The sequence below is a fragment of the Chanodichthys erythropterus genome, chromosome 22 (assembly GCF_024489055.1).
Source record: "Chanodichthys erythropterus isolate Z2021 chromosome 22, ASM2448905v1, whole genome shotgun sequence".
NCBI lineage: Eukaryota > Metazoa > Chordata > Actinopteri > Cypriniformes > Xenocyprididae > Chanodichthys > Chanodichthys erythropterus.
Genome location: NC_090242.1, coordinates 16,355,550 through 16,381,798, shown reverse-complemented (window position 1 = coordinate 16,381,798; position 26,249 = coordinate 16,355,550). Strand labels below are relative to the sequence as shown.

The following is a 26,249-nucleotide window of genomic DNA, read 5'->3' as shown; positions in this document are numbered from 1 at the left end:
CCATATTTAAAACCATTCGCATACAGTGCAAGTCGACTTGCGCGACAAGAGTAACCAGTGACGCGATGATATAGGATGTAGGAGTATCATAAGCTTAGACACCTCTCACGGTTTAAACAAATAGGGCTGGGCAACAAACTCAAGCTCATCTTCTCTTATATCGAAATCCTCCAACATTTCTCTTTAAAAATTCTTGTTTTAGATTTCTAATTCGTGACCGGTGTTTTGTTTTGCTCTATCCTCTGCGCTTTCATGTTCGTCATTGCATCATGCGTATGGCCATCTGCCAAAAGCTAGTTATTATAGATAATAAAGTTTTAAATATGGATAGTTTTCTTACAAAAACCACTTCAGAAGGCCTTTATTAATGCCCTAGAAGCCATTTTTATGAAGAATGGATGCAGTTTTTTGGGGCTTCAAAATCTCACCCCCCCATTCACTACCATTATAAAGGCTGGAAGAGCCAGGATATTTTATTTTATTTTTTATTATCTCTTATTGTGTTTGTCTGATAGTAGATAGTCATATACAAAGTAGTATATATACTAGGATGGCTTGAGGGTGAGTAAATCATTGGACATTTTTGGGTGAACCATCCCTTTAAGTAACTCATTCATTGCCGTTAGTTCTCATTTTTCAACATTTCTCTTTTGTTTTCAGTTTATTTATCAGACCATCACTGTGCTGTAGATATCTTTTTCGTGAAGAAAATGGCCCTGGTTAGTCTATACCCAATTTCATAATAATTCGAACTTGGCCTATGATTGTACAACTTGCTCAAAACACCGAAATGTTTAATGTTTGAGGTACAACACTGCTATGTCCTGAGCCCTTTTTATTTTCATTTGTACTACGTTGTACTATGTTAACTATGTTAATTGCTGCCTTTTGAAGCTGCTTTTGTATACTTAAGTGCTAGGGCTTTTAGTTTCTGCACAATAGCATACCGATCTGAAGAACATTTCAGTGCTTTGTTAGACGCTCAAACTTGAAATCTGAACCTTAAAATGCCAACTTAAACCTGCTCCTCATAAAGCACAGGGTAAAAGATATATAAGAAAGGGACCTTGCTGTTTCACATAGTGGGCAAAACCTCTTTCCATTACACTGCAGTTCTCGTTACAGCTCGCTACATAATGCACTTACATAAAATGTGTTTGGGTAGTGTGAGGTGTCTGAGTGCTGCATTGCTCTCTTCGGAGGTGATGGAGTGGATTGAGAAAAGGTTAGCTGCGTTGCTGTAGTAACTGCAGAATCGGACCCTGCTCTTGCTGTCTCAGGGGAACGTGAGGATCTAAGGCTATACAGAGATCTGGAAACAGCCTGTTGCTGTCACAATGATGATTTGCAGAGCGCACATTGAGGACAGTGGCTTATCTCTGCAGCAGATCCCTGAATAAGGCCACATGCTCTTTACAAACCTCGCCGTGTGAGAACGAAGCAGCTGCGGCCATATTATCTGTATCCTGACGAGTGAGACTCAAAATGTGTACTTCTTATACAGCTAAGGCACAAACAAACATGGTGTACATGTTTAAATACGCACTATAAAATCCAAACACACCCTTGAGTGTTCAGTAACACACAGCAAACATCCACCCCTCAGTCTTCCCTCATTGAGTACACACAGGTTGCCAACTTGGTTGCGGAAGGCACATTTAGAGCTGAGACTTACACTTTGTTCTGTACTGTACTGAAAGTTTTCTGGGCCAAAAGGGTGGTTAGTGATTGTGTCTTAATGTGGCTATTGAAAGATGTGGGCGTAAATCTGGGTTCTCATTTCCTGTGGTTCACTGCATTTCTCTCACTAATGAGAGTGTGTCATTATTGGGTTTTTGTTAATGATAATTAGGATCCGAGCCAGGCAGACTATAAAGAGACCCTCAGACTCTTGAAGCGCAGTCTGATGTTACACAATCTATTTTGTGCATAATCCGTGAGAATTTTCCAGGCATATTTGTTGACTTCTGTTTTGCTTTTATATTTATTTTATAGTTTTGTAAGGATAGTAAGCACTGAGGATGTGTAAAATAGCGTGTTTTTAAAAACTGAATAAGCTTGTTTCAGGTTCCACGACCAGACGTCCGTCTGTGTGTGTGTGAATGGCTGTTAAATTCTAGTCATTTGTTGATGATCTAAGTATCCATCTGTATTCACATGTCCCTTTTACTGTACAAGTCTTCCCAGCTGAATGTGTCGTACCTAGAAATTCCCACAATCAAATATTTTATTGCTCTTGAATGTAACTATTCAAATGATCCTTCAATCGCCATCAGTTACTCTGTGCAAATGAAGTGTGGAAACCTGCATACTCTACTACACTTTTCTACTCTCATTTATTCACATGATTAATTTATTGGTATATATTAGAGGTGGGAGAAAAAAAATCAATACACACATAAATCGCAATTCCTATCTTCTGCCGATTCGCATCAATTCACAAATAAAAAACGATTTTCTAAGTGTTACATTTCTTTAACTTTGTGTGTTATTTAAGCTATTGACATGTTAGAGTGTTATTAATCACAATAAGCTGCTAAAGAGTACTCAAATGCGGTGCGGTTTATACATGAGCATAAACAGTTTGGAGTAAATCGGATGTGTAACCGTATATTAGATTTGTGCATTTGTCCTTAAAGGAATAGCAGCCTAATAAACTTGACAAAAACTGCTTTTGACTGAATCATTTTTGTATCTTTATTATGTATCAGTTTATATTTAATTCATACAGTGAAGACTATACAGTGTGTTTCCTCATGGAAGAAGAAAGCCGTCGTGTTTACAACTGTGACAATGAGTGCTTATCAGGTTCAACTAAATGCTAGATTTTAAAAGTATGTGCAGGGGAGGTTGATTATGATTGAACTTTTTTAACATTAGCTAGTTCAATGCAAAGGGAGATATTTTCTTTTAAATAATTCTCTAAGGACTACAACAAATGGCTGGTAGGGACTACAAGAAGCTTCTTCCTGGGTTAGTGACATCACTAAGCCTAAAATTTACATAAACCCTGCCCCCGGGAACATGCAACAAAGGGGGTGAGGCCATGTTGGGCTGCTTTAGAGAAGATGAAGAATTGTTGTAGTAGAGTGTTGTTGCCATGCCGTCATTTTACGACAGACTGCTTCACAAACAAGGGTCAATTCAACGCTGGATTTGCACAAAGGATGAACATGAAAGCACATGCTGGTCAATGAGTTGAATCAACTCCACAGCAACATAAATTTATCCACTAACCATTCAGAAACGTCCAGTTGCATTCTAAAAGTTGTAACTTCTTCCTGAGTCTCTCCATCAGTATCCGACTCCAGTTTGAACAATGTAAGGCTAAACACCATTACCGACAGTCGTCATTTTGGCTGCGTGAGATTCTCCAGCTTTATTATTGTTGAGAAACCGAAGCGCAAGCTGTTAAAGCTCCGCCCTCTTCTGAAAAGTGGTTTTCCCGTGGAATTGGGCTACTTTTACACTGTTGCCGCGGGTTGTTTTTCATGTCCACAGGTTGAATCGACCCCAAATAATGTGATATTTAGCCCCTGGAATGCGAATTTTACCAGGGGAGCCCCACCATAAACACAAATTTTGCCCCTTGGAAAGAGTTTTTTACCGTGGGACCCCCTTGAAATGCGTTTGGGCTAGTTTTGAGGAGCACGCACAAAATCAGCGTGTTTTTGCTCACACCCAAATAGGGGCAAGCTATAATAAATTATCTGTGGAGTATTTTGAGCTGAAACTTCACACACATTCTGGGCACACCAGAGACTTAACTTACATCTTGTAAAAGGGACATTATTTGTCCCCTTTAACATGACGCAGAATAAAACAAACTCTGGATGAGCCGATACGATATTCAGGCATCGCTCTGATACTGCCATTTTTGCTGGATCGGGTATCAGCCGGACGAGATTCCGATATTTTGCGCATATACTATTTTGTTATTGTTATACCACACAAAAGGCACAAAAACAATATAAAGCACTATACAGTTTTTTTTATTCTGCACTATATTCCAGGTTTTCTGAGCCATTGCATAGTGCATAGAGATACAGATCAATATTTAAGTTTTTAAAAGTCAATTTCATGAATGCTTCCCTCTTATTCTCCATTCAGCATTCAAACAGCACGTCGTGTTCGGTTACGACATTCAGCACGATAAAACTTTCTCCAAGATGGTTCAGTGTTCCTATTATTATACTTGATCTGTAGATAAAGGTCTATGGTTTTGCATAAAAGGACTTTATCTGGCTGGAGTTTATTGCTGTTTCACATGTTGGAGTAGAGAGCATTATAGTTGTTCTTTACGCACACAGTAACTGAAATTTAAAACTGTTAAAAGAAAAGGCTCAATAAACTATTGCATAGATATAACAATACGCATCAATATCTCATCCCTTTGTGCTTTGAACTTTTCAATGCAAAGCGCCTCTGCGCGCTGTCACTCCATGGTGCTTCAACCGCATCATTCTGCGCACGAGATATGACGCTCTGTATTGAGCCTTTCATATTATAATACTTTTGGGCGGTCCATCAGTCTGCCATCAGTCTGAAGGTCTGGCTACGCAAGACTAGTGCTAGTACATGTTACAGTGATGCTATACAGATCAATCGTTTTTGGTGCTTTGAGATATACCATTGTAATGGTTAATGATTATCACATTCTTGTAACATAATATTTACATTTTGCATTTGAGAGTCCCAGCCTGTTTGTGCAGAACGTAAACTAGTCATGGTTACCGACCCAATCAGTGTGATCCAGTTGTAATCGCATGTGCCTTGCAATGCAGTGGCGGACAACATAGTTTCCATAGCAGCAGGGATATTAACCCATTCCCATGAAGTTAATAAGTAACAAGAGTGAGAAAGACACAAATGGAAGGAAACAGGTGAGCACATAGCCTATATCTTTGACGGTCTTTTTTTAGATCAAGGATATTGTGTGAGAATGTAGGCACAATGCTTCAGACCTTAATGATTGATCAAATTATGTGGTATTGCTGTTTAAAGTGATGAAAACAGGTGAAAACATCCCTTAGATTTACACTGAAGGAGATACCCATGCCACAGATCCCAGAATATCATTAAAACTTGGCATTGAGTTTGTTTTACTTGGACCAGGAAGCAACCACCCAGAACACTAGTAACATAGTAGTGTACTAAAACCATTGTGAACACCTTAACAAATGCATAGTGGTGCCTAAAAACCCAGCGACTTTTGCATTTGCATGTATTTGATCTTGAGGAATGTAAAGTCTATGTTAATAATATGACTTCATGAGATTAAGATCTGAGTATCTGCAGGCATGGAAGAGAGCAGTTGAAACAGGCAAAAGAACTGGCTCTTAGCTTGATTTTAAGTGGAGCAACAGGAAGTCCACACAATGGGAGTTTTCCCTTATCCATCCACACTTTCCTGTTCATGGCATCTCCTATCACAATTGCAAGGTTATTATCCAGTTGAAAAAAAGTTCAAATTTATTCCTTCTTAAAGGGATAGTAAATGAAAATTCTGTCATGATTTACTCACCCTCAAGTTGTTCCAAACCTGTATGAATTACTTTCTTCTGCTGGACACAAAAGAATGTATTTTGAAGAATATGGGTAACCAAACAGTTCATGGGCCCCACTGACCTCCATAGCATGGGGGGAAGTCAATGGGGACCAGAAACTGTTTGCTTAACAACATTTTTCAAATATCTTCTTTTGTGTCCAGCAGAAGAAAGTAATTCATACAGCTTGAGGGTAAGTAAATGATGAGAGAATTTTCATTTTTGGGTGAACTAACCCTTTAACAGGTTTTTTAACATTTGTGGCCAATTATGATTAACATCCTACCTCACGAAGTAAGGGGAAACTGTCAATATTGCCACGTAAGTGTGTGGCTTTTCGCATGCTGCAGTTCTGTGCTGATGTTGGCTTCCTTCCCAGTTAGAGCTTGGTTAATGATTTCTGAGCCAGCAGCAGATGGTTAGAAATATTCATTTTTAATCCAGCTTTATGATATGCTGATCTTTCTTATGTAATCGTGTGCGCTTTTCCTTGGCACAGCCAAATGACCAGAGATGTTTTGAGAAAATCTAGTTATCCACAGCCTCCTGGGAAGATCATACCTATTGGAAGTTTTGGTGGGGTTTTTTTGTTTGTTTTTTTTGGAAAATTACAGATGTTCATAAACAAAAGGACCAGAACAAGGTGTTTACAACCAGTTACATTTCTTATTTCTGAGTTACCTGATTGTATACCTGATTGTAACCCAATAGTGCCCAGGAAGAATCCACCCAGTGAGACTTTTCTCACAATTCTGACTTCTTTTCTCAGAATTGTGATATATAAACTTGCAATTGAGAGTTATAAAGTCCAATTCTGAGGAAAAAAAGACCAACCTTATTTCTCACAATTCTGACTTTATAACACGGGTCGGTATATCAAGCAGTTGTGAGAAAGATATCAGAATTGTGAGATAAAAAGTTGCGTTTACATTTATTTTTTATTCAGCGGTGGACACATGCTTCCATAGATAAGACCTAAATCCTATATTGAGCAATTATTAATAAATAATTTTAAAAACCTATTTTATACCATGATAACAATATGTTTTGCAGTTTAGTTAATCATACTGAAAATTCAAACCAAAAATGTTTTATAGATTACATATGCATGTTGGAATGCTAATTTTATTAGTAGTATTAGTATTCAATTTATGATTTTTATTATTTTTAAGTATAAATACTTTACAAATAGAACATACATAATCACATTGATTTATTTATTTCAGAATTAAGTGAAAAGTTTATTTAGCTACATGTTAACACTTGAGTACAATATACTTAAAACAGTAACAGAAACATCTGATTGAATGAGCCAAGCTCACATGTCTACAGACACGCTAATGTGGTAGTGTATCAGTTTATTTAATTTTATTGAATTATATAACAATTTTTAAAAAGAACTTCCCCATCCCCAACATTCAAACCCCTTAAAAAAACAAGAGAAAAAGAATAATTAAAGTAGTTTTTTTGTGATCAATATTTTCTTTGTGGAAGTAGCATTTGTACAAAAAATAACAGGAGCAGGTTACATTAGTTTGTCATCCTATTCTTTATAACCTATCTTAGTTAAATATCTAAATTTATTGTAAAACATCCATCTTCGTTTGTAGGCATGCAGTCATTTTCTATAGTTATATACAGTTATATAAAAATTTTTGTATTTATTTTTTATTTTATATACTATAATTTGCTTCAGAAACAGCACTGTGTCCAAATATTATCCTTTTCAAGGTTTACATGTGTCATACATGATGACTGTACACATAAATGCCCATCTCACTTCTATTAGTGGGTCCTTCAGAGAGTCCAAACGTAATTATAAGTGGTCTGTCAGGATTGACTTTGATCAGTGTTATGTCATTGACGTTTGGATGATTGAAGATGGACTGACTGACCTGGCGATCAAAGCATCTCTTCCAACCAGAAACACTACAGTTTCAGATGAATAGCCAGTGAACCCTGTTAGATAAAACAATAGGGACCTTTTTTTTGTCCATGCAATAAAAATCAGTTTGGTCTAGAGTTGTTTTCAAACCCCACTGACCTTTTATTGGATGGCAAAAACGGTTTCACTGGGGGGAAATTTTTGGTGAACTATCCCTTTAAGATCAGTTTACTGATGTTGTGTAGTAAATGTACTGCAAGAAACTTGGGATAAAGGATTCAGCTTAATGACACTGAAGTCAAGTAGTTACTGGGATAGAAGTATATTCGATGCAGTGTAGTTTAAAAAAACCTGCGCAGCTTGAGCTTGTGGTTGGTTGTATAAATTAATGTCCATGACCGGCTGGAGGTGGGCGGCCCAGCGGGGTGTTTAGAGAAATGTGTATCTCTCACATGCACACATACAGTTGCACCTCATTAGTCACTTAATCTCAGTTCTCATGACTCCTCGTCCAGATTTAAAAGCAATCTGGTGGTGTTTTATGAAGACTAATGAGGAATGATGATGTCTGTGACTAGCGATGAGCAGAAATCAATGCATATTTAGTGGCAGGAGGATAAGCAACACCTAATAAAGGTTACAGTGTTGATATGGTCAAAGCTAATATCTTTACAGGTATCAATCCAGGCACCTTCTACTGCGCCACACCACCAGCACACTTTTGAAGATAAAGATATTGATTTTTATTCGCCGATCACCATATAAACATTCATAGGGAGAAAGAAAAACTTTGTTTTTTATTGTTGATTTCAAACATTTTAAATCGATTTAAACCCTACACTCTGCTATATATTTAGTGCTGTATAGCACTAAAAGTGGTTCTTGGCTCGTAATCATAGGGGAACCACTTTTGGTGCTATGTAGCACCATATCTTTAAAGGTGCTTTGTCAAATGGTGCCATTTGCGCATTTTATTTCTTCAACAAAAATGGTGCTAAACAGCACCAACAGTGGTTCTTTGGCTTGTAAAGAACCTTTAAAGGGGCTTAATAGTTTTTTTGTATGGCAGTGGTACTATATAGCACCTTAACCACCACTGAAGAACCATACAGGGGCTTAACAGGTTCTGTATACAGTAGCAGTGCTATATAGCACCTCAGTCATCCCAAAGAACCAGTGAAGAACCACTGAAGCACCAAGATTTGGTGCTATACAGCACTTAAAGTGGTTCCCCGATTACGAGCCAAAGAACCACTTTTAGTACTATATAGCACCATTTGTTTTTTAGAGTGTATGGTATTTTTGGCGTAAATCAGTCGAATCTAGCCAAACAGGCAGATGCCAACATGTTGTGTGACAGGTGTGCAGTTCAAACTTTTTACAAAAGATTAAGTAAATAAATGCTGTTCTTTTGAAAATTCTATTCATCAAAGAATCCTAGGGAAAGAAGTATTACAGTTTCCACAAAATTATTAAGCTGCAAAACTGTTTTCATATGTGATAATAATAATAAGAATTACCAAATCAGCATATTAGAATGATTTCTGAAGGATCATGTGACAATGAAGACTGGAGTAATGATGCAAAAAATTCAGTTTTGACATTACAGGGAAAAAAAATAGAATTTAAAGTCATAATAATAATAAAAACATATTTCATAATATTACAATTTATTTGATATTGAATATTTTTAACTGTATATTTGATTGAGCATAAGAAACTTTTTTTTCAAAAACATTTTAAAAATCGTAATAACTTCAATAATTTTGGCTTTGTGTTGGGTTGACAGTTCATGTATGATGTAAAATCAGGGGCTTGATATAAAATCTCTTCTAGTCTATTAATAGGTTTTCTAAAGTGTCTATTAGAACTAGGGTTGGAAAATTCCAGGAATTTTCCAAATTGGGAACTTTCCATGGGAATTAACAGGAATATATGGGAATTAATGAAAATTGCAGGTTAGTCTATAACAGGGAACTCAAATGTCTTGAATGGATGTCTGCTTATGACCAAACAAAATGTTTATATTATGTTTGTATATGATACAGTTTGTCTAAATTACCCCAAATTTCCAATTAATTCTTGTTAAGTTTCCAACTTGGAATATTTCCAAAATTCCCATCTTAACTTGGAAAGTTTTCGGAAATTTACCAGAAATTTTCCACCCCTTTTGCAGCCCTAATTAGAACATAGAAGCACATATATTCTGTGTGCATTCCTGCTGTGGTGTATGTTAGCTCTTCTACCCTTTTATAACGGCTCTTTTTTTTTTGTTGCCTGGAAACGCATCTTCCTCAAGGAGGCCTGTGAATATAAAATTGTGACTGTAAAAGCAAAGAAAAGCTTTCAGAATCTAGTTATGTGGACATGAACAAATTACGCAAGTTTGTCTTGTAAGATACACACCATTAGTTGAGTTTCACAGTCCAGCTGAGCTCCAGTCTCCATTACGAATGAGCCGTTCAGAACAGAGAGTGAATGATGGTTTGATAATGCTTCACGCATTTAAATTCTTCCGGATGGAACATGTGTCATTAGGTTGATACTCAGCGGTGAGTTCCTACTGACGTCCGCCAGATGATGTCAGGGTGACGGATAGCGATCCACTCATCACAAGACACTGAAGCACATATTCATGGCAGCTGAAAATGAACAGACATTTTGCTTGAAGTGTCTGTTGGGATTCTGTATATATAGTACATCAATGATTCTAAAACATTGCTCCACAATGAAATCCACAAGCACTATCGCAGCACACACACACCTGCTGCTGACCCAGTTTCCTCCTGTAGCCTCCAACGAGTGCCAAGCTCCCCCACAGAGAGAATTAGACAGAAAATGGAGGGATTTGTAGAGAACAGGAGCACATGAAAAAAGTATAATTGAAGAGAAGGAACTGAGCTTATGATTGTGGACCGATTTGAGTCATTCAGGCGCATTTGTGTCAATGAGCGATTAGAAGTCAGTCAAGGGTATGAGACGCTTTGAGTTCAATAGCATTGATGTCATTGGGTACTTCTCACCATTACCATTCAATATTTTTGAGGCTTCAAGGAATTTTCAGGTTCAATGCAAGTTAAGCTCTATCGACAGCATCTACGAGACACTTTTACGTCAAATCCTTCTTTTCTGTCCTTGCATGTATCATGCAAATGTTGCCACTTGTAAGTTGGTTTGCTGGCTTTAATTGATCCTGACAAGCTGAAATATATGGATACACTTTGAAAGAAGTTTCTTATGCTCATCAAGGCTGCATTTATTTGATCAAAAAGTGAAAACAGTAATAGAGTGAAAACGGTAATATTGTGAAATATTTTTTTTTATTTAAAATAACTGCTTTCTATATTAATGTATTTTAAAATGTAATTTTTCCAGTCTTCAGTGTCACATGATCCTTCAAAAATCATTCTAATATGCTGATTTGCTACTCAAGAGACATATTTTTTATATATTATTGTTGATTTTTTTTATATTATTGTTTTTGTGGAAATCAGGTTACATTATATATATAATATATATATATATATATATATATTATATATATATATATTACAATGTAAATGTCTTAACTGTCACTTTTGATCTTTTCAGAATGATCTAAATAATTTTCTGAGGTAAACACCAGATGTCAAGAGCTTTTATTATGAAATTTAAGCACATTATTATGAATGTTAAAAGGGACATACTGATATTCCCTACCTTCAGAAACAACAATACCAATAATAACATGACAGGTGACAAACTGCAGGTGTGACTTTGTGTGTGAGGAAATTATGACTTTTAATGATAGCCGTAGGAACATTTCCTTCAACTGCCATTAACACCTGGTGCACTATTGCATAATGATTTTAAGGCACTTTAATATTCAAATACATGACATGTGATGTATAGTGCTTCAGGGCGCTAGAAAAGTTAGACTAAGCAGGGTAATGTAATCTGACTATATCTAACACTTTTTATTTTTTTAACATGTCTTTTCTATTTTTTTCAGCAAACAAGTGCCCCGATCACATTGACTGTGCCAGGATGGGGCGGCACTTCTGCGAACTTGGCTCCTCCCACTGTGGCCCCTGCCTTACCCCATTGGAGGAAGATGAATTGGGAGATTGTGTTGCTCACAAGAGACACAATCCCCAGCACCGCCTCCACGGTACGAAGGTTTTCACACACCCACCTTATGGCTACTATGTAATGATTTATTTAGCACCTATTGTCTGATCTGGCTTGTGCTTTGGTGCTCATGCACTGACAAACTGTGAGTCAGGCAACACGCAACCGTTTTCTCAAGCCAAATGCTGTCCATTCATTAACCAAAACCTCGGCCTGTGACTAATGTCATCCTGAAAGAGGAGATGATGTTAATGGTTTAGACCGCAGATCTTCCCATCATCTGACCTGTGCTTTTTCTCTCGTTTCTCTCCTCTCTCACGGTTTCTGTTGGTTTTGTGGTCAGCATAATGCTTAATCTCTCTCTCTCTCTCTCTCCTCATGTGGCACAGGCACAAGGCTGAATTTAATCAGTTGGATTGAAAGCGTGCACGCGTATGTCTGTGCGGCCTTGGTTTGAATGTAATTCCATGTGAGCGCTGCTCTAGCAGAAAGAAAAAGCACTCTTTTTTTTAATCTAGTACAATACTGCAGTCATATAGTTTTGTTTTTGCACTAAATAATTTTGAAGATGTCATCTTTAGCAATGCATGCTTTCATATACTGTAGATGTATAGTAGTATTTATTTATAATATATATTTTTAGTATATGAATAGTATATATGTGTATATTTATTTATATATTTGTTTTTTGTTCATAATTTCTTAGGTTTTTAATGTGGTATAACAGTTGAAAATTCTGCAACTATTCTAATGGTGGTCTAAGCCATTTTCCATTCTCTTTCCATTCTATTTACACTTAAGCTTCAAATATTTTTTATACATTTTTATATAAATATTTTAACAATTTCAGCTGTCAAAAGACTGCCTACTAAAGTTTTCAAAAATTAAGGGTTACTCGCACATACTATGAAATTGACTTAAAGGTGCTAAAGATGATGTTTTGTTTTATACATTTTTGCAATATTACTTGAAACTGTCTTTACTAACTGATAAAAGGTGCACTGAAAAGAATAATATTAATATACATCATCTGTGCACGAGGTAGGGCCTTAAAAACATCAGCCAATCGCGTAAACGATTGGCCCTCTGGCTTGTCAATCACTGCCGTGACGTTCCTTGTGAGAGACGGCGCGGCTGCGCTCTCCAGTAACTAAAAAACATGCAATGTTTTTGTCAGGAGACAGGAGTAACAACTGCAGATTATGAGTTACCTGCGGTGAGCCCGACATAATGAATCCACTAACACGACACAGCGAATGCCGGTGGTAAACACTCGTGTTCCAATACTCATGCACAAGTTTTGGGAGGCGTTCCTGAGCTGTGAAGGAGGGGGGCTGTTCTTACGCATGCGCTCATTTCAAAAACTCACTAACAGTCTTTGGTTTCTCAGTCAACGAAAAGATCCTCTTTAGCACCTTAAGTCAAGATATCTTAATATACAAAATATCACTCTCCTTAGAAAATTATTATAAACCTTTTTGTTATGAATGGCTCTGATAACTATAATGTAGTTTCATATATGGAAGCAGAAGGGATTATAAAATAATTTTTTCTTAATATTTTATTTTAAGTTATGCAATTATTATATCATATTATTTTATATACTTATATTTTTGTTTATTTATTTATATATATATATATATATATATATATATAATATATAATATATTATATATGTATATCAGTCAAACCAAAAATTATTCAGACGTTTTTGATAATGTTTTACATATAGTTTTACCTAGTGGGTGCAGTACATTATAGTTCATTTATGTAAGTGAGGATAGCAAAATAAAGTAAAATGTGACATATTATACCCAAAAATTACATACAGTTGACTACCAGTAAAACTAATAAAAATTTGGAACCAAAAATTCAGACACTTTGACGTGACCGTGTTTTGCTTAACTGTATTAATGAATGAAATGTTCAAGGTATCTGAATAAATTTTGGTTTGACTGTGTGTATTATATTATATTATATTATATTATATTATATTATATTATATTATATTATATTATATTATATTATATTATATTATATTATATTATATTATATTATATTATATTATATTATATTATATTATATTATATTATATTATATTATATTATATTATATTATATCATATATTTCTTCTGCTTATAGACCGTCTTTCTACCTCACCTTCTCTCTTTTTCATACTCTGCAATATCTTTCCTGTAATGAGTGATTCAGCTCGGCAAACACAGGCCTGGCTCACTGAAGAGTCTGATAAAGGGCTGAAGAGTGACTACTTTAATTTTGAGCATTTAATTTGTGTAGACAGAGCCTGGCTTTCTGTTACTAAGAATATCTTCAAAAAGGATAGGATATGTTATCTTGAAATTTAGAGCAGTTTTTAGACCTTTACCTTTTGAAATGCTTGACAGAAAAGTCTTAAAGATCTAAAGAGCACAAATAAAGTGATAGTGTATGTTAGACCAAGGTGGAACCTGCTGTTAAAAAGTTTACTGATCAAACAGTCCTGCGTCATGAGTCTCTTTGCTCTAATACTGCCATGAGTGAACAACACTGGCTCTTGACTTTTAAAGTACAATTTTTATAACTCTATAATGCTTTTGAAATCCTGATTTTTTTTTTTTTTTTTTTTTTTTTCAGCCCTTGAATTTGGGCCACATTGACATAGTATTTAACAGCCATCAGCTGAACTGAAGTGTCTGCCACTAATCATCATTCATCTATGTAGGTCAGCAATCTCATTTTTGCGTCACTGAATGGAAATGAATCCAGAGAGAGAGCAGGATAAGAGACCATGGCTACATTTAAAGGGTTAGTTCACCCAAAAATGGTGTCATTAATTGCTCGCCCTCATGTCGTTCCACACCCGTGAGACTTTTTATCATCTTCAGAATGCAGATTAAGATATTTTTTGATGAAATCCAAGAGCTCTCTGACCCCTCCATAGACAGCCTTGCAATTGCATATTAATTGAGTGGTTTAGTCCAAATTTTCTGAAGAGACTTTATTGCTTTTTGACGTACGAGAACAAACCTCTTCCAAAAGCTCAAACTTGCTGCATAACACACAAGAATGAATCTCATTGGTTACGCAGCACGTTTGAGCTTCCGGAAGAGGTTTGTTCTCGCTCATCATTCAGGTTCGTTTGAGCTTTTGTTTATGTTCACTGATCAATGTTTATGTGAATAAAAGCCTAAATTAAATCTGTTCATCATAAAAAGCGATCTGTGTTTGGAACAACATGAGGGTCATTATTGACAGAATTTTAAGTTTTGGGTCAACAAAAATTTTAACTCTACTTTTAGACACTCTCGAACTTCCCTAAGCATTTCCACTTAGAGGAATCCCCGCCGTCATTTTGTGACAAGTGCATTTAACTAGTGGGCGAGGGACATTTATTTGGACAGACCTTCAACCCTTCAATTTTGACCGTGGGAGCGAGTCTACTCAATATATACACTTCAGGCAGATCCACAGACCACAATGCAACAAGATTTTTTAGATTTCTCCAACAGCTCAAGCATACATACAGGCCAATAGAATGGTGCGTAAAACAAATTTATATAGAAAAACTGTAAATAATAAATCAGCCCCATTTCAGATTCCAAGTGATTAAAGAGTTAGTTCACCCAAAAATGAAAATTCTGTCATTTATTACTTAACCTCATGCCGTTCCACACCCGTAAGACCTTTGTTCATCTTCGGGAACACAAATTAAGATATTTTTGTTGAAATCCGATGGCTCAGTGAGGCCTGCATAGGGAGCAATGACATTTCCTCTCTCAAGATCCATTAATGTACTAAAAACATATTTAAATCAGTTCATGTGAGTACAGGGATTCAATATTAATATTATAAAGTGACGAAAGTATATAAAAAAAATAAATGTATAAAAAAAAAAAAATATATATATATATATATATATATATATATATATATATATATATATATATATATATATATATATATATATATATATATATATATAAAACGACTTATTTAGTGATGGCCGATTTCAAAACACTGCTTCAGTGTGTCGAATCAGCGGTTCGGAGTGCCAAAGTCACATGATTTCAGCAGTTTGCCGATTTGACACACAATCCGAATCATGATTCGACACAGAAGAATCATAACGCTCCGTAGCTTCATGAAGCAGTGTTTTGAAATCGGCCATCACCATTTTGTTTTTTGGCGCACCAAAATATTCTCGTTGCTTTATAATATTAATATTGAACCACTGTACTCACATGAACTGATTTAAATATGTTTTTAGTACCTTTATGGATCTTGAGAGAGGAAGTGTCATTGCTGGCTATGCAGGCCTCACTCAGCCATCGGATTTCAACAAAAATATCTTAATTTGTGTTCCGAAGATTAACAAAGGTCTTACACGTGTGGAAAGGCATGAGGGTGAGTAATAAATGACATTATTTTCATTTTTGGGTGAACTAACCCTTTAAGGGTTTAGAGAGCATTCAATTTAAACCCATTTCAAGGGTTCCGCCAGTAGTAGGCACTCGTGCAACATAAACATGGACGTACATCCAAATGAACGAGAGGGAGGAAAGTTAGTGAGGGAAGGGCATAAAAAAAGCCTGGCTGGATGTAGTATTTTGGTGTTGGTTGATGTCAGTGAATCACATATAAGAATTTAACTTTTTTCAGATTTGATGTGCCATTGCTTTGCAATGATTCAGATTTAAGAACTTGTTGGTCAAAAACACCTGAAAATTGATATCCGCTTACCAGTGCGCTTAGTGAAGCCACCACTAGATGGCAGCATAATCGTATCAAAAACGCATTTCATAGGTAGCCTATATACTGTCTATTGGTTTTAGATGCCTGTAAGAGCTGTTGTGTCTGGCTAGTTCTAGAAAGCTGCATGAAATACATGCAAAGGTCAGGAGTCAGAGAAATGAGTGTGTCCCAAATCATATATGCTGAAAACAGTCAGCCAAAGTGCTTTTATACTTTTTAAGTGGGGTTTTTGAAGTATGCATCCATGTATTCTTTATTTGGTTAATATGCTCATTTTTACATGCAAATGCAAACCGTAAGAGGTCTGTGGTATGAAGCCATAATTTTGTAATGGCATAAAAGTACTGCTGTTCTGTCTTAATGCATACTTAAGTATGGACTTTCCCATCCCCCAGTAAAGTGCATGCAGAAAGAGTAGGCAAACTGAGTTATATACCGTAATCTTAGAATTAATATTAATCTTTCTTTTTACACTTTTCATAAATGTGGATTATTTAAAAAAATCACTAATTTGATTTTATAATAGTTTGAATAATACGTTTATAGTGTTTTTAAAGATGAGATTGCATGTCAGAGCTTGTGATTGTTATTTTATTTCAAGCAACAAAAATGTTTTTATGGTTTTAGTTAACTATAATAACCCTGGTCTGATCTAGTACGTGTAGCACCTGCTGAATCAAAACTTGATTCATTCTGCTTGTTGTACATCAGAGTTTAGTCAGGCTGTACTGTTTCTGAACACCCCCTTTATGTGTAAACCACAGATTTACAGGTCCACTTGTCCCCTCAAAGCAAGTACAGATGGTTTGTCCCGCCTCCTTTGACACCTGCTGTGGAGGACACACAGCCTGGGACTGTGGGGGTGTTCAGACAGCGATATCTGTTGCTGTATCACATCAGTCTTGTTCCAGGAGGCAGATGGCCAATCTTCTGTAGACTAAACACACACTTTCATGACAATAAACATTCCCTTTTACAGTAGTTCTATACTATCAGTACTTTCCGGACTTTATGTTTATTTCAATGTGCAACGTGAATCGATGATTACAATAAGGTTTGCTGTATGGAAATATTACTTTTTTTCAGTAGCTCACTGCAGCATATGCAAACCTCACCTCGTTGCCATGACAGTTATGATATATAACGTATATTTATAGTATATTCAATATTATACAAATAAATATTAGCCACCTAGAGCTTTTTGATGTAATTATTTACAATATCTTCTATATAATGTTTTTATTATATAAAAGTAATCAACTAGAGGTGGTTGATATCAATAATGTTTACAATATATTCTTTTTTCAATTATTGAAAATTAACCAACTTGGACTGGGTGTTATATTTATTATTTAAAGTATACAAAAAAAAATAGTTAATTTTATGGCATTCTGGCATTTATATATACTTTTTAATTTTGTGTAATTTTTTATTAAATAAAATTAACCAACTAGGACTGGACAATATTTACTGAATATGTATTTATTGTTTATTATATATTTAATGTTTATTATTAAATATGTTATCATGTGGTTAAATATTTAAAGTAAATAACATTGTGTTGTGTATCATAGCGCTAAGACTTATTTAATATTTTATTTTAAATTGATTTTTTTCTTTTTTTTTTTTCTTATTAAATTAAGTTCTTTTGAATCAATTTACTGAAAGTTCTAGGAGTTCTGGTGTGTAAGAGTTAGACCCCCCCCGGTCATTGACCACACACACACACACTCAGGCTGGTTGCCGGGGGGCACGATCTTCCATAGTCTTGGAATGCAGCTTACTGTCTGGCCAAACGTACCATTAAACCATGTGCTGCTTTTGTTTTCCATTTAGAGCGTGTCAAACAAACAACACCCTGGCACACTCTCACTCTCAGGACACACACGGCCCAATCATAAGACTTCTGCTCTCATAGAATATATATGAATAATTATGAATTTTCATTTTATATGCCCAATGCAGCTGAGTTTGAACCTAGTTTTGACTTTGATGTACTAGAAAAATATGTGGTTTGTTGTTTTTAAGACATGGTGCCATGATTTTTGTACACATTGCATGGCAGAACCATGGACATGTATGGTAATCCCATAGTATTTAAGTACCAAGCAGTATATTTATCATATGAAATTCTGTCTTTGTTTTCACAGTGACCTCCTATCATGATGTTGATGAAGAAATCGACCATCTGGCCTCTTTCACTGCCAAGCAGAAAATGTTAGATGTCAAGCAGCCAGGTTTGAACTGTCTACTCTTAAAATCTGTGTGGTTATGGTTAGTGAGGTAGTATAGCGGTTATAGTGGTCACGAGTCATAGCAAAACCCTTCTGAGTTTCCAACTCGCTCGCTTGTCGCTATAAGCGAAGTTTCAGTTTAAATGTAGTGTGCTTCACACATATGACAAATAACGGCTGGTTTGGATTGGAAAGGCCTCTGCCGCTTAGTTAACAGTTGAAAAACACTGCATATAAGAATGTAGTAATTAGGGACATTAGAAAAATAATTATTTTAATGTTTTAATGTCTTTTTCTCTTTCTTCTTTAGAGTCTCCTCCACAATCCGGGTCAGAATCGAAGCAGAAGAGTCTGCCCAAACCCACAACCGTAAAACCTACAACCGGCAGCCCTTCAACACCACAACACCAGACCCCTAAATCTCCCCAGCCAATCACAAACTCGTCCGGTCGCCATGGGCCGATCGCTTCCCCCCACACTTCCAGAGACAGCCTGCTAGTCTGTATGTGTCTTTCGACTTTGTTTTATTGTGTTGAATATTGTGTTGGCTCAACAACAAAAAAAATGAATGCAACAATTTGCTTATCACAACTTTGTGTGAATTTACATTCAACCAACAAGCTACATTGAGTTGAGGAACTTAATTTGTAGCATAAACACACATTTTTAAGTTGATTACTCAAAAAAATTAAGTCGCTTCAACTACCAGAGTTGTAGCCCTGAAACCAATTAGGCTTTATCTTATCTATTTCAGTTCAAATTAACAGCTATCATAGCACATGATAGCATAACTTATTTAACATGTATATTTAATGAACAAGTAAGATGTTAATTGCTACTACAGCATTTTTTTTTAAATAAAGCCAATTAACAGAAACTTGACTTTGACTTTAAATTACAGACAATATTAAGTTGATGTATTGATCAACATTATTATGTCAACAGAACTCTACAAAATTATGTTTGCAATTTAAAAGGTTTAATTAAAACAATAAATTAGAATTTTTTACTTCAACCATGCGTTTATTTAAGTTGTAGTAACAGGTCCCCTGAATTACTTAATGTGTTGATATGAGTTTTTTTCCTTTTCTTTCTTTTTTAATCATTTCAGCATGCTTTGACCCAGTTTCCACAGAAATGTAGTGCAAAATGCACAAAATTGTATGTAATTTTACCGGATTTACTGTGGTTTGACTGGCCTACATCCCTTACAAAGATGACATTTTAACAGCAGGCCCATCACATGATGTTTTGTATTTTTTTTTTTTTTTTTTTATAACTGGCTTGTCCTCAAACATTAGTACATTGTGAGCCTCTCTGGATTCTGTGAAATTGTGTTATTACCTCTCTGGCATTTATCAATTTACACACTGTGCTCTCATTAAAGTGCCATTGAGTGTGTCCCATTTTAATGAAGCAAAATCTCCTGTTTATGACAGTCCTCCTTATAATTTTTCTTGTCTGTCTGTTTCTCTCTTTCATAATTGTGTGTGATTGTATCGCTGGGAGCAGTGATGATATCTTTATGCATTATTATGGGGACCATGGCACTCATTGTTGCTACCGTCTGCTGGATCAGGTAAATTTAATCTTTTTATTATTATTATTTATCAGTTATACAATTTATCAGATTTTGTCAGCCAAAGCCATTATCATGCTTCAAACAAACTTCCTGTTCTTTTCTTTTTTACAGGTTACAGAGAGAAAGTCATCTGGCTCAGAAGGTGGATTACCCTGCGTTTCATGCAGCGGGCCCCGACCATAACCATACTTCTGTAAGAGAATTCACATTAATGGCTCATACATCAGTTCATACATCCAAAAATACAATAAACACTTCAGCACTTCTTCTTGGAATGTTTAATTGTTTACAAGCATTCTCTTTTCATGTTTTAGTCTGGGGATAAAACACTGGCTCACAGCGCTCAGATGTATCACTACCAGCATCAGAAACAACAGATGCTCTCAATGGAGAAGTAAGCACAATACATGATCTGAGTCATTTTAGCATGTGTTTTCTCAGTTGTCTGTCATGGTGATTTTCTTTAACAGCATTTGTGCATTTTTATCGTAAGTCGCTTTAGGAGACTGCTGACTAAAAAACACGCATTTTGTAAGAACTTTTTTTTTTTTTTCACTTTCATTTGTACTTTAATGTACATGTTTCATATTGATATGAATAATGTTAAGAATACTGGGTTAAGTTAAGTGGCATTTGTGTGAAAAGCCACTTTTTTTATTATTATTACCTGCATTATTTATTAAAAACCCATTTTTGAAAAGTGAAGTTGTCTAAATCATCCTTTTTGATGTTGGACTACATTTCTAGATGTGTGTAGAACTTCTTGTTATAAAATGTAGAAAGATATTTTGATATGCCGCTTCCCTTTCTGTTATTCTTGCAGCTAATGTGTGAAAGTTATCACCTCATAACAACAAAGTTGAAGCAGCCATTATGTGGTTTTATGATATGAAAGTATCACAAAATGCAGTCAATATATCAGTTATAGACGGTCATGTCTTCTTCTTTTTTTTAAAAAACACAGACATAAAACAGAACCGAAAGTCTCAGAGTCTGGGGCCACATCAGATGAGGAGAATGAAGAGGGAGATTTCACTGTGTATGAGTGCCCTGGACTGGCCCCGGTGTGTACACTTTTTAGCATCTACATCTATAGCATCTATATTCCTCATTTACCTTACTATACCACTATATCAATGTCAAGCCCTGTATGTGTGTGTGTGTGTGTGTGTGTGTGTGTATATATATATATATATATATATACAGGGCTTGACATTAACTGTGACTAACCACTGTGGCTAGTGGTTTTCCAAAGTTACTAGCCACACAGCATTTTCACTGGCCTCAATTTTGACATCAATACCATGGGGGAAAGCTGCCATATATATATTTTTAATTTTATCTCATAATTTGGCTGTTGTCACTTTAAAATCTAACACATGAATTCATTATACTGTTACATGTTTTCTTTCTCAACTGTTTACCTTCACTTAAAACATAACTGCGTTTACGAGAATACTTGCCAAGACAGGCATTTTGACATAAATTTGTGTGTATTTGACTGTTTAAGCACAATAAGCAGCAAAAAAGAATTCAATTTAGTTCTGAGAGGCAGCTTTATGTGCTGCACTTTGGGTGTGAGCAGAAAATCTGCAGGAATGACAAAAAATATGTGCAATATGCACAATCCCACACCAAAATTCAAGCCCTGGCTGTAACACCAACAACCGGAGCAAATGAAATGAGTGAGTGAGGGGAGGCGGGTTTGTGTGTCAACTCGCTGTCGGAGAAATGAGAGAGCACGAAATCACAGCTGGTAGTGTATCTGTTGAGCGGAAGATGAGTATTGGAAGCATTTCAAATATTTCAGGTTCGATAGGCTATGTATTGAAAATTTTATTTTTTAGACAACACTACATTGCACTTAGTTTATTATTTTAGATACCTTTTTAAAAGACTACAATATATTATATATACAATTCAGCAGCAAAGTAGCTATCAAGAGTGACTGCGTTACACGCCACTGCTGAAATCCACCCACATTTGACAGGTTTGCAGGTGTTAATGTCAAGCCATGAGTGTGAGTGAAGTTGTCTAAATCATCCTTTTTGAGATTGTACTACTTTTCTGGTAAATGCATCTTTTGCAGAAGTATATTTTTGACTTATACACACACACAGACTTTAGTTTTACCGGAACTCTCCATAGACGTAATGGGTTTTTTTTATTGTACAAACTGTATATTCTATCCCCCTACACTACCCTTAAAACCTACATATCACAGAAAACATTCTGCATTTTTTGAATTAAAAAAAAAACACATTTTAGTATGTATTTTAAGCAATTTGGTTTACGAGGACACGGGAAGTGTACTCATAAGACATGTTTATGTTGTAATACTCATGTCATTATACACATTTGTGTCCTCAGAAACCATGTATACAAGAACACTATGTGGGTCAGAGGTGCTTTCCTGGTCCGGTCTTAAGACGAAAATATACTTCTGCAAAAGATGCACATCTAATAATGCAGTTCTGTCCAGAAATGAGTATAACCACTATGTGTTTTTTTTTTTTTTTTTTTTTTTTTTCTGCAGACTGGAGAGATGGAGGTGAAAAATCCACTGTTTGACGACTCCACCTTACACTCCCAGAGAAATCACAAGTGACCTAGACACACACACACACCCTTGCATACTTTTAGAATAGGCCTAACACATTCCTCCATAGGGTGAAGTTGCACCACACATGAATGATGACATCGATAAACACATGGAAAGAAAAAAACTATGACTGTGTTTTTCCTGGAACATCTGAGCTGACGCACAGCCTCTCAGAACAAAGTGAAAAAATACCCAAACTCTAAAGATGCTGAAGAAGGGATGGTATGTAGATGAGCGATGAAGTAAAAGACAGCAATGCTAAGAGGTTTTTCTTATACTCAGATGCACATATAAGAACTCTTGCGCCGCAAACTCTCAATGGAAACTGAAACCGGCCTTTTAGTGCGGTTTCATCACACCGCACCTTTATTCTTTATCTGGTGTTTGTTTCCTCAGTAGCTTTTTATGTCTCCTCCCTTTTAAAATCATTCCTCTTTAGGGTCACGATATGAAACTTTATAAGCGTGTCTTTCGGCTAGATGTAATTTTTTAAAGCAGTGTTCATCTTTTTGGGCAAAACTGCCTCCAGAAGCACCTCCTCTTATTATTGTGTATAAGAAATACACAGTGGTCTCTCATACATTGTAATTTGCCTCTCCTTATCTGAATATTATTTTCTTATTGTCGACATTTGCTTGTCTTTATCAATGCTGATCTAAAACAACATAATATATTCTCTTTTTTTAATTAAGAAGAGTTCGGTTTCACTTTTGTCACTTTAGTCATTTTTCCTCTGTATGTTCTTCAATGAAGTGTGAAGTCTCTTTATCCCACTCTTATCTTTTTTTTGTTTGTTTGTTTTTCTTTGTATCCCCAAGTAAAAATCAAATGCATTTTAACTAATGATATAATGACTGTGTCAGGGAATTAAATACTAGTCAGACTGAAAAAGAGATGTTGAGGTTCCTGTGCTCAAGTCACTTTAGTGTAAATAAATAAATAAATAAACTTAAATACATGTATTATATTGTATTTCCTTGAAGTGTCTAAGTGATAATGACATTATTGGATATGAGCTATAAAACAATCACGATCTTTCATACCAGTGCAGCTGTGATGAATATTATAATTCAAGATTTCCTGTTATAATACTACTAATACTGTCATGTTTGGATTAGAATTTAATTATAATTTTTCACTTTTTTTAACTTAATTTTTTGCAATATAATCCATACTCGCCACTGTTCAAAGGTTTGGGGTCAGTGAGATTTTTTTTTTATGTTTGTGAAAGAAGGTTTATGAAAAGGTTGCATTTATTTGATGAAAAACAGTAAAAACTAATATAGTGAAATATTATTATTTAAAATAACTATAATTACTCTTCAGTGTCTCATGATCCTTCAGAAATCATTCTAATATGCTGATTTTGCTGCTCAAAAAACATTATCAATGTGCAAACAGTATATTTTTGTTACAACTGTGAAACAGAATTTCTTGATTAATATAAAGTTCAAAAGATTTGTTTTATATATATATATATTATAGATGTCTGTACTGTCACTTTTTAACAGTTTAATGCATCCTTGCTAAATAATAAATAATACTGACCCCAAACTTTTGAGTGGTATAGTATGGCACATAAAGGAAATATTTCAAGTGGGTATTGGTTTGTTTATTAAAAAGTTAATACATTTACTTATTTGTTTGACTTTTTTTTGGTATTATATATTTACATAAAGCCTCTCATCAAAGCGTAATGTATTGTGTCACATTAAAGTAAATGACATCACATTAGTGCATTAAATTCACTAGGGCAGCTGTTCCATAAATCAAGTAGGATTGTATGGATAGTGTTGCATCAACTATGTGAATATCAAGGTCTTTCATTGTCAAAAGTGTATGATTGACCTCAAATTTTTTATTGTTATATTTTTTTTATCGGTCAGTGTTTCATTTCTGTTGTACGTATTTGTTTTAGGTTGGAGCTGAAAAACACTTGTTCTCTGAAAGTTGTCCTCTCCAGCTCAAGCATCCAAACAGAACGTGGACGCACGACCTCCCCCAATGCAGGCTCTTTTCTGCGATGGGCCACTTAACTGCCCCATAAGGTGTGGTTCAGAGGAGCCCATCACAGATCCAGCCTCATTGAGGTGTCTATGGGGGGAGAGCCATTAAAGGCCATTGTAACTGTGAATGGTGAGGAAGGCAGCCATAGGCCGCCCGATCAAGATATGTGGGGAGAGAGGCAGTAGTCGTCAGCAGGGTGTCAAAAGCAATCAAAAGGCCATCGGACAGGTTGTATAAGTGAATGGGGCAGAGGGATGAGAGGTCACATACCTGTTTATCAGATACTAAAACTCCAGGATCAGTTTTTTTACATACAGTTGCAAGAAAACGTATGTGAACCACTTGCAGAATCTGTGAAATTGTGAATAATTTTAACAAAATAAAGGACATAATACAAAATGCATGTTATTTTTTATTTAGTATTGTCCTGAGTAAGATATTTTACATAAAAGATGTTTACATATAATCCACAAGACAAAAAAAAAATAGCTGAATTTATTAAAACAACCCCATTCAGAAGTATGTGAACCATTGATTCTCAATACTGTGTGTGGTTACCTGATGATCCACGACTGTTTTTATGTTTTGTGATGGTTCTTCATGAGTCTCTTGTTTGTTCTGAGCAGTTAAACTGAGCTCTGTTCTTCAGAAAAATCCTCCAGCTCCTGCAGATTCATCAGTTTTCAAGCATTTTTGCATATTTGAACCCTTTCCAGCAGTGACTGTAGGATTTTCAGATCAGAGAACTGAGGGACTCAAACACAACTATTAAAAAAGGTTCAAACATTCACTGATGCTCCAGAAGGAAACACAATGCATTAAGAGTCGGGGGGTGAAAACTTTTTAACAGGATTAAGATGTCCAAATTTTTCTTATTTTGTTTAAATATACAGTTTTTTTTCATTTAGTACTGCCCTTCAGAAGCAACAGAAGATACTTTCATGTTTCCCGGAAGACAAATTAAATACAATTTACCTTGATCTTCAAATTCCAAATGTATTATTCCATCTATTAATGCATCATGTTTTTTTCTGAAGCATCAGTGAATGTTTAAACCTTTTTTTAAAAAAAGAAAATCATATAGACACTGCTGGAAAGGGTTCAAATATGCAAAAATGCTTGAAAACTGATGAATCTGCAGGATCTGGAGGATTTTTCAGTTCAGTTTAACTGCTCAGAACAAACAAGAGACTCATGAAGAACCATCACAAAACAAAAAATCAGTCGTAGATCATCCAGGTAAACACACACAGTATGTAAAATATCTTACTCAGGACAGTACAAAATAAAAAATAACATGCATTTTGTATTATCTCCCTTATTTTGTTAAAATTATTCACATTTTCAAAGATTCTGCAAGTGGTTCACATACTTTTTCTTGCAACTGTACATTAGGGGGGAAAGACATTAAAAAACATGTTCGCTGTTTACTAGACCATATTTATAGCTTCTCTTTTTTTTTTTTTTTTTTTTTTTTTTTTGCGTTAGACAAAGTCAGATTAATAGGTGACTACTAAAATGACTTTTAATA

The 26,249-nt window shown here is 35.4% G+C and overlaps 1 protein-coding gene across 1 annotated transcript in view; it reads left to right on the top strand.

The window, feature by feature from the left end:
* The window catches only part of npdc1a (neural proliferation, differentiation and control, 1a), a 28,385-nt gene extending 3,364 nt beyond the window's left edge, over nt 1-25,021 (top strand). The window contains exons 2-9 of the mRNA XM_067377019.1: nt 11,423-11,581; nt 18,444-18,530; nt 18,838-19,029; nt 20,040-20,106; nt 20,221-20,302; nt 20,424-20,503; nt 21,074-21,173; nt 22,646-25,021. Of these exons, the coding sequence (XP_067233120.1) occupies nt 11,423-11,581; nt 18,444-18,530; nt 18,838-19,029; nt 20,040-20,106; nt 20,221-20,302; nt 20,424-20,503; nt 21,074-21,173; nt 22,646-22,717 (839 nt within the window). The 3' untranslated portion in view covers nt 22,718-25,021. The remainder of the gene's footprint in view (nt 1-11,422; nt 11,582-18,443; nt 18,531-18,837; nt 19,030-20,039; nt 20,107-20,220; nt 20,303-20,423; nt 20,504-21,073; nt 21,174-22,645) is intronic.
* Nucleotides 25,022-26,249: the final 1,228 nt, after the last annotated feature.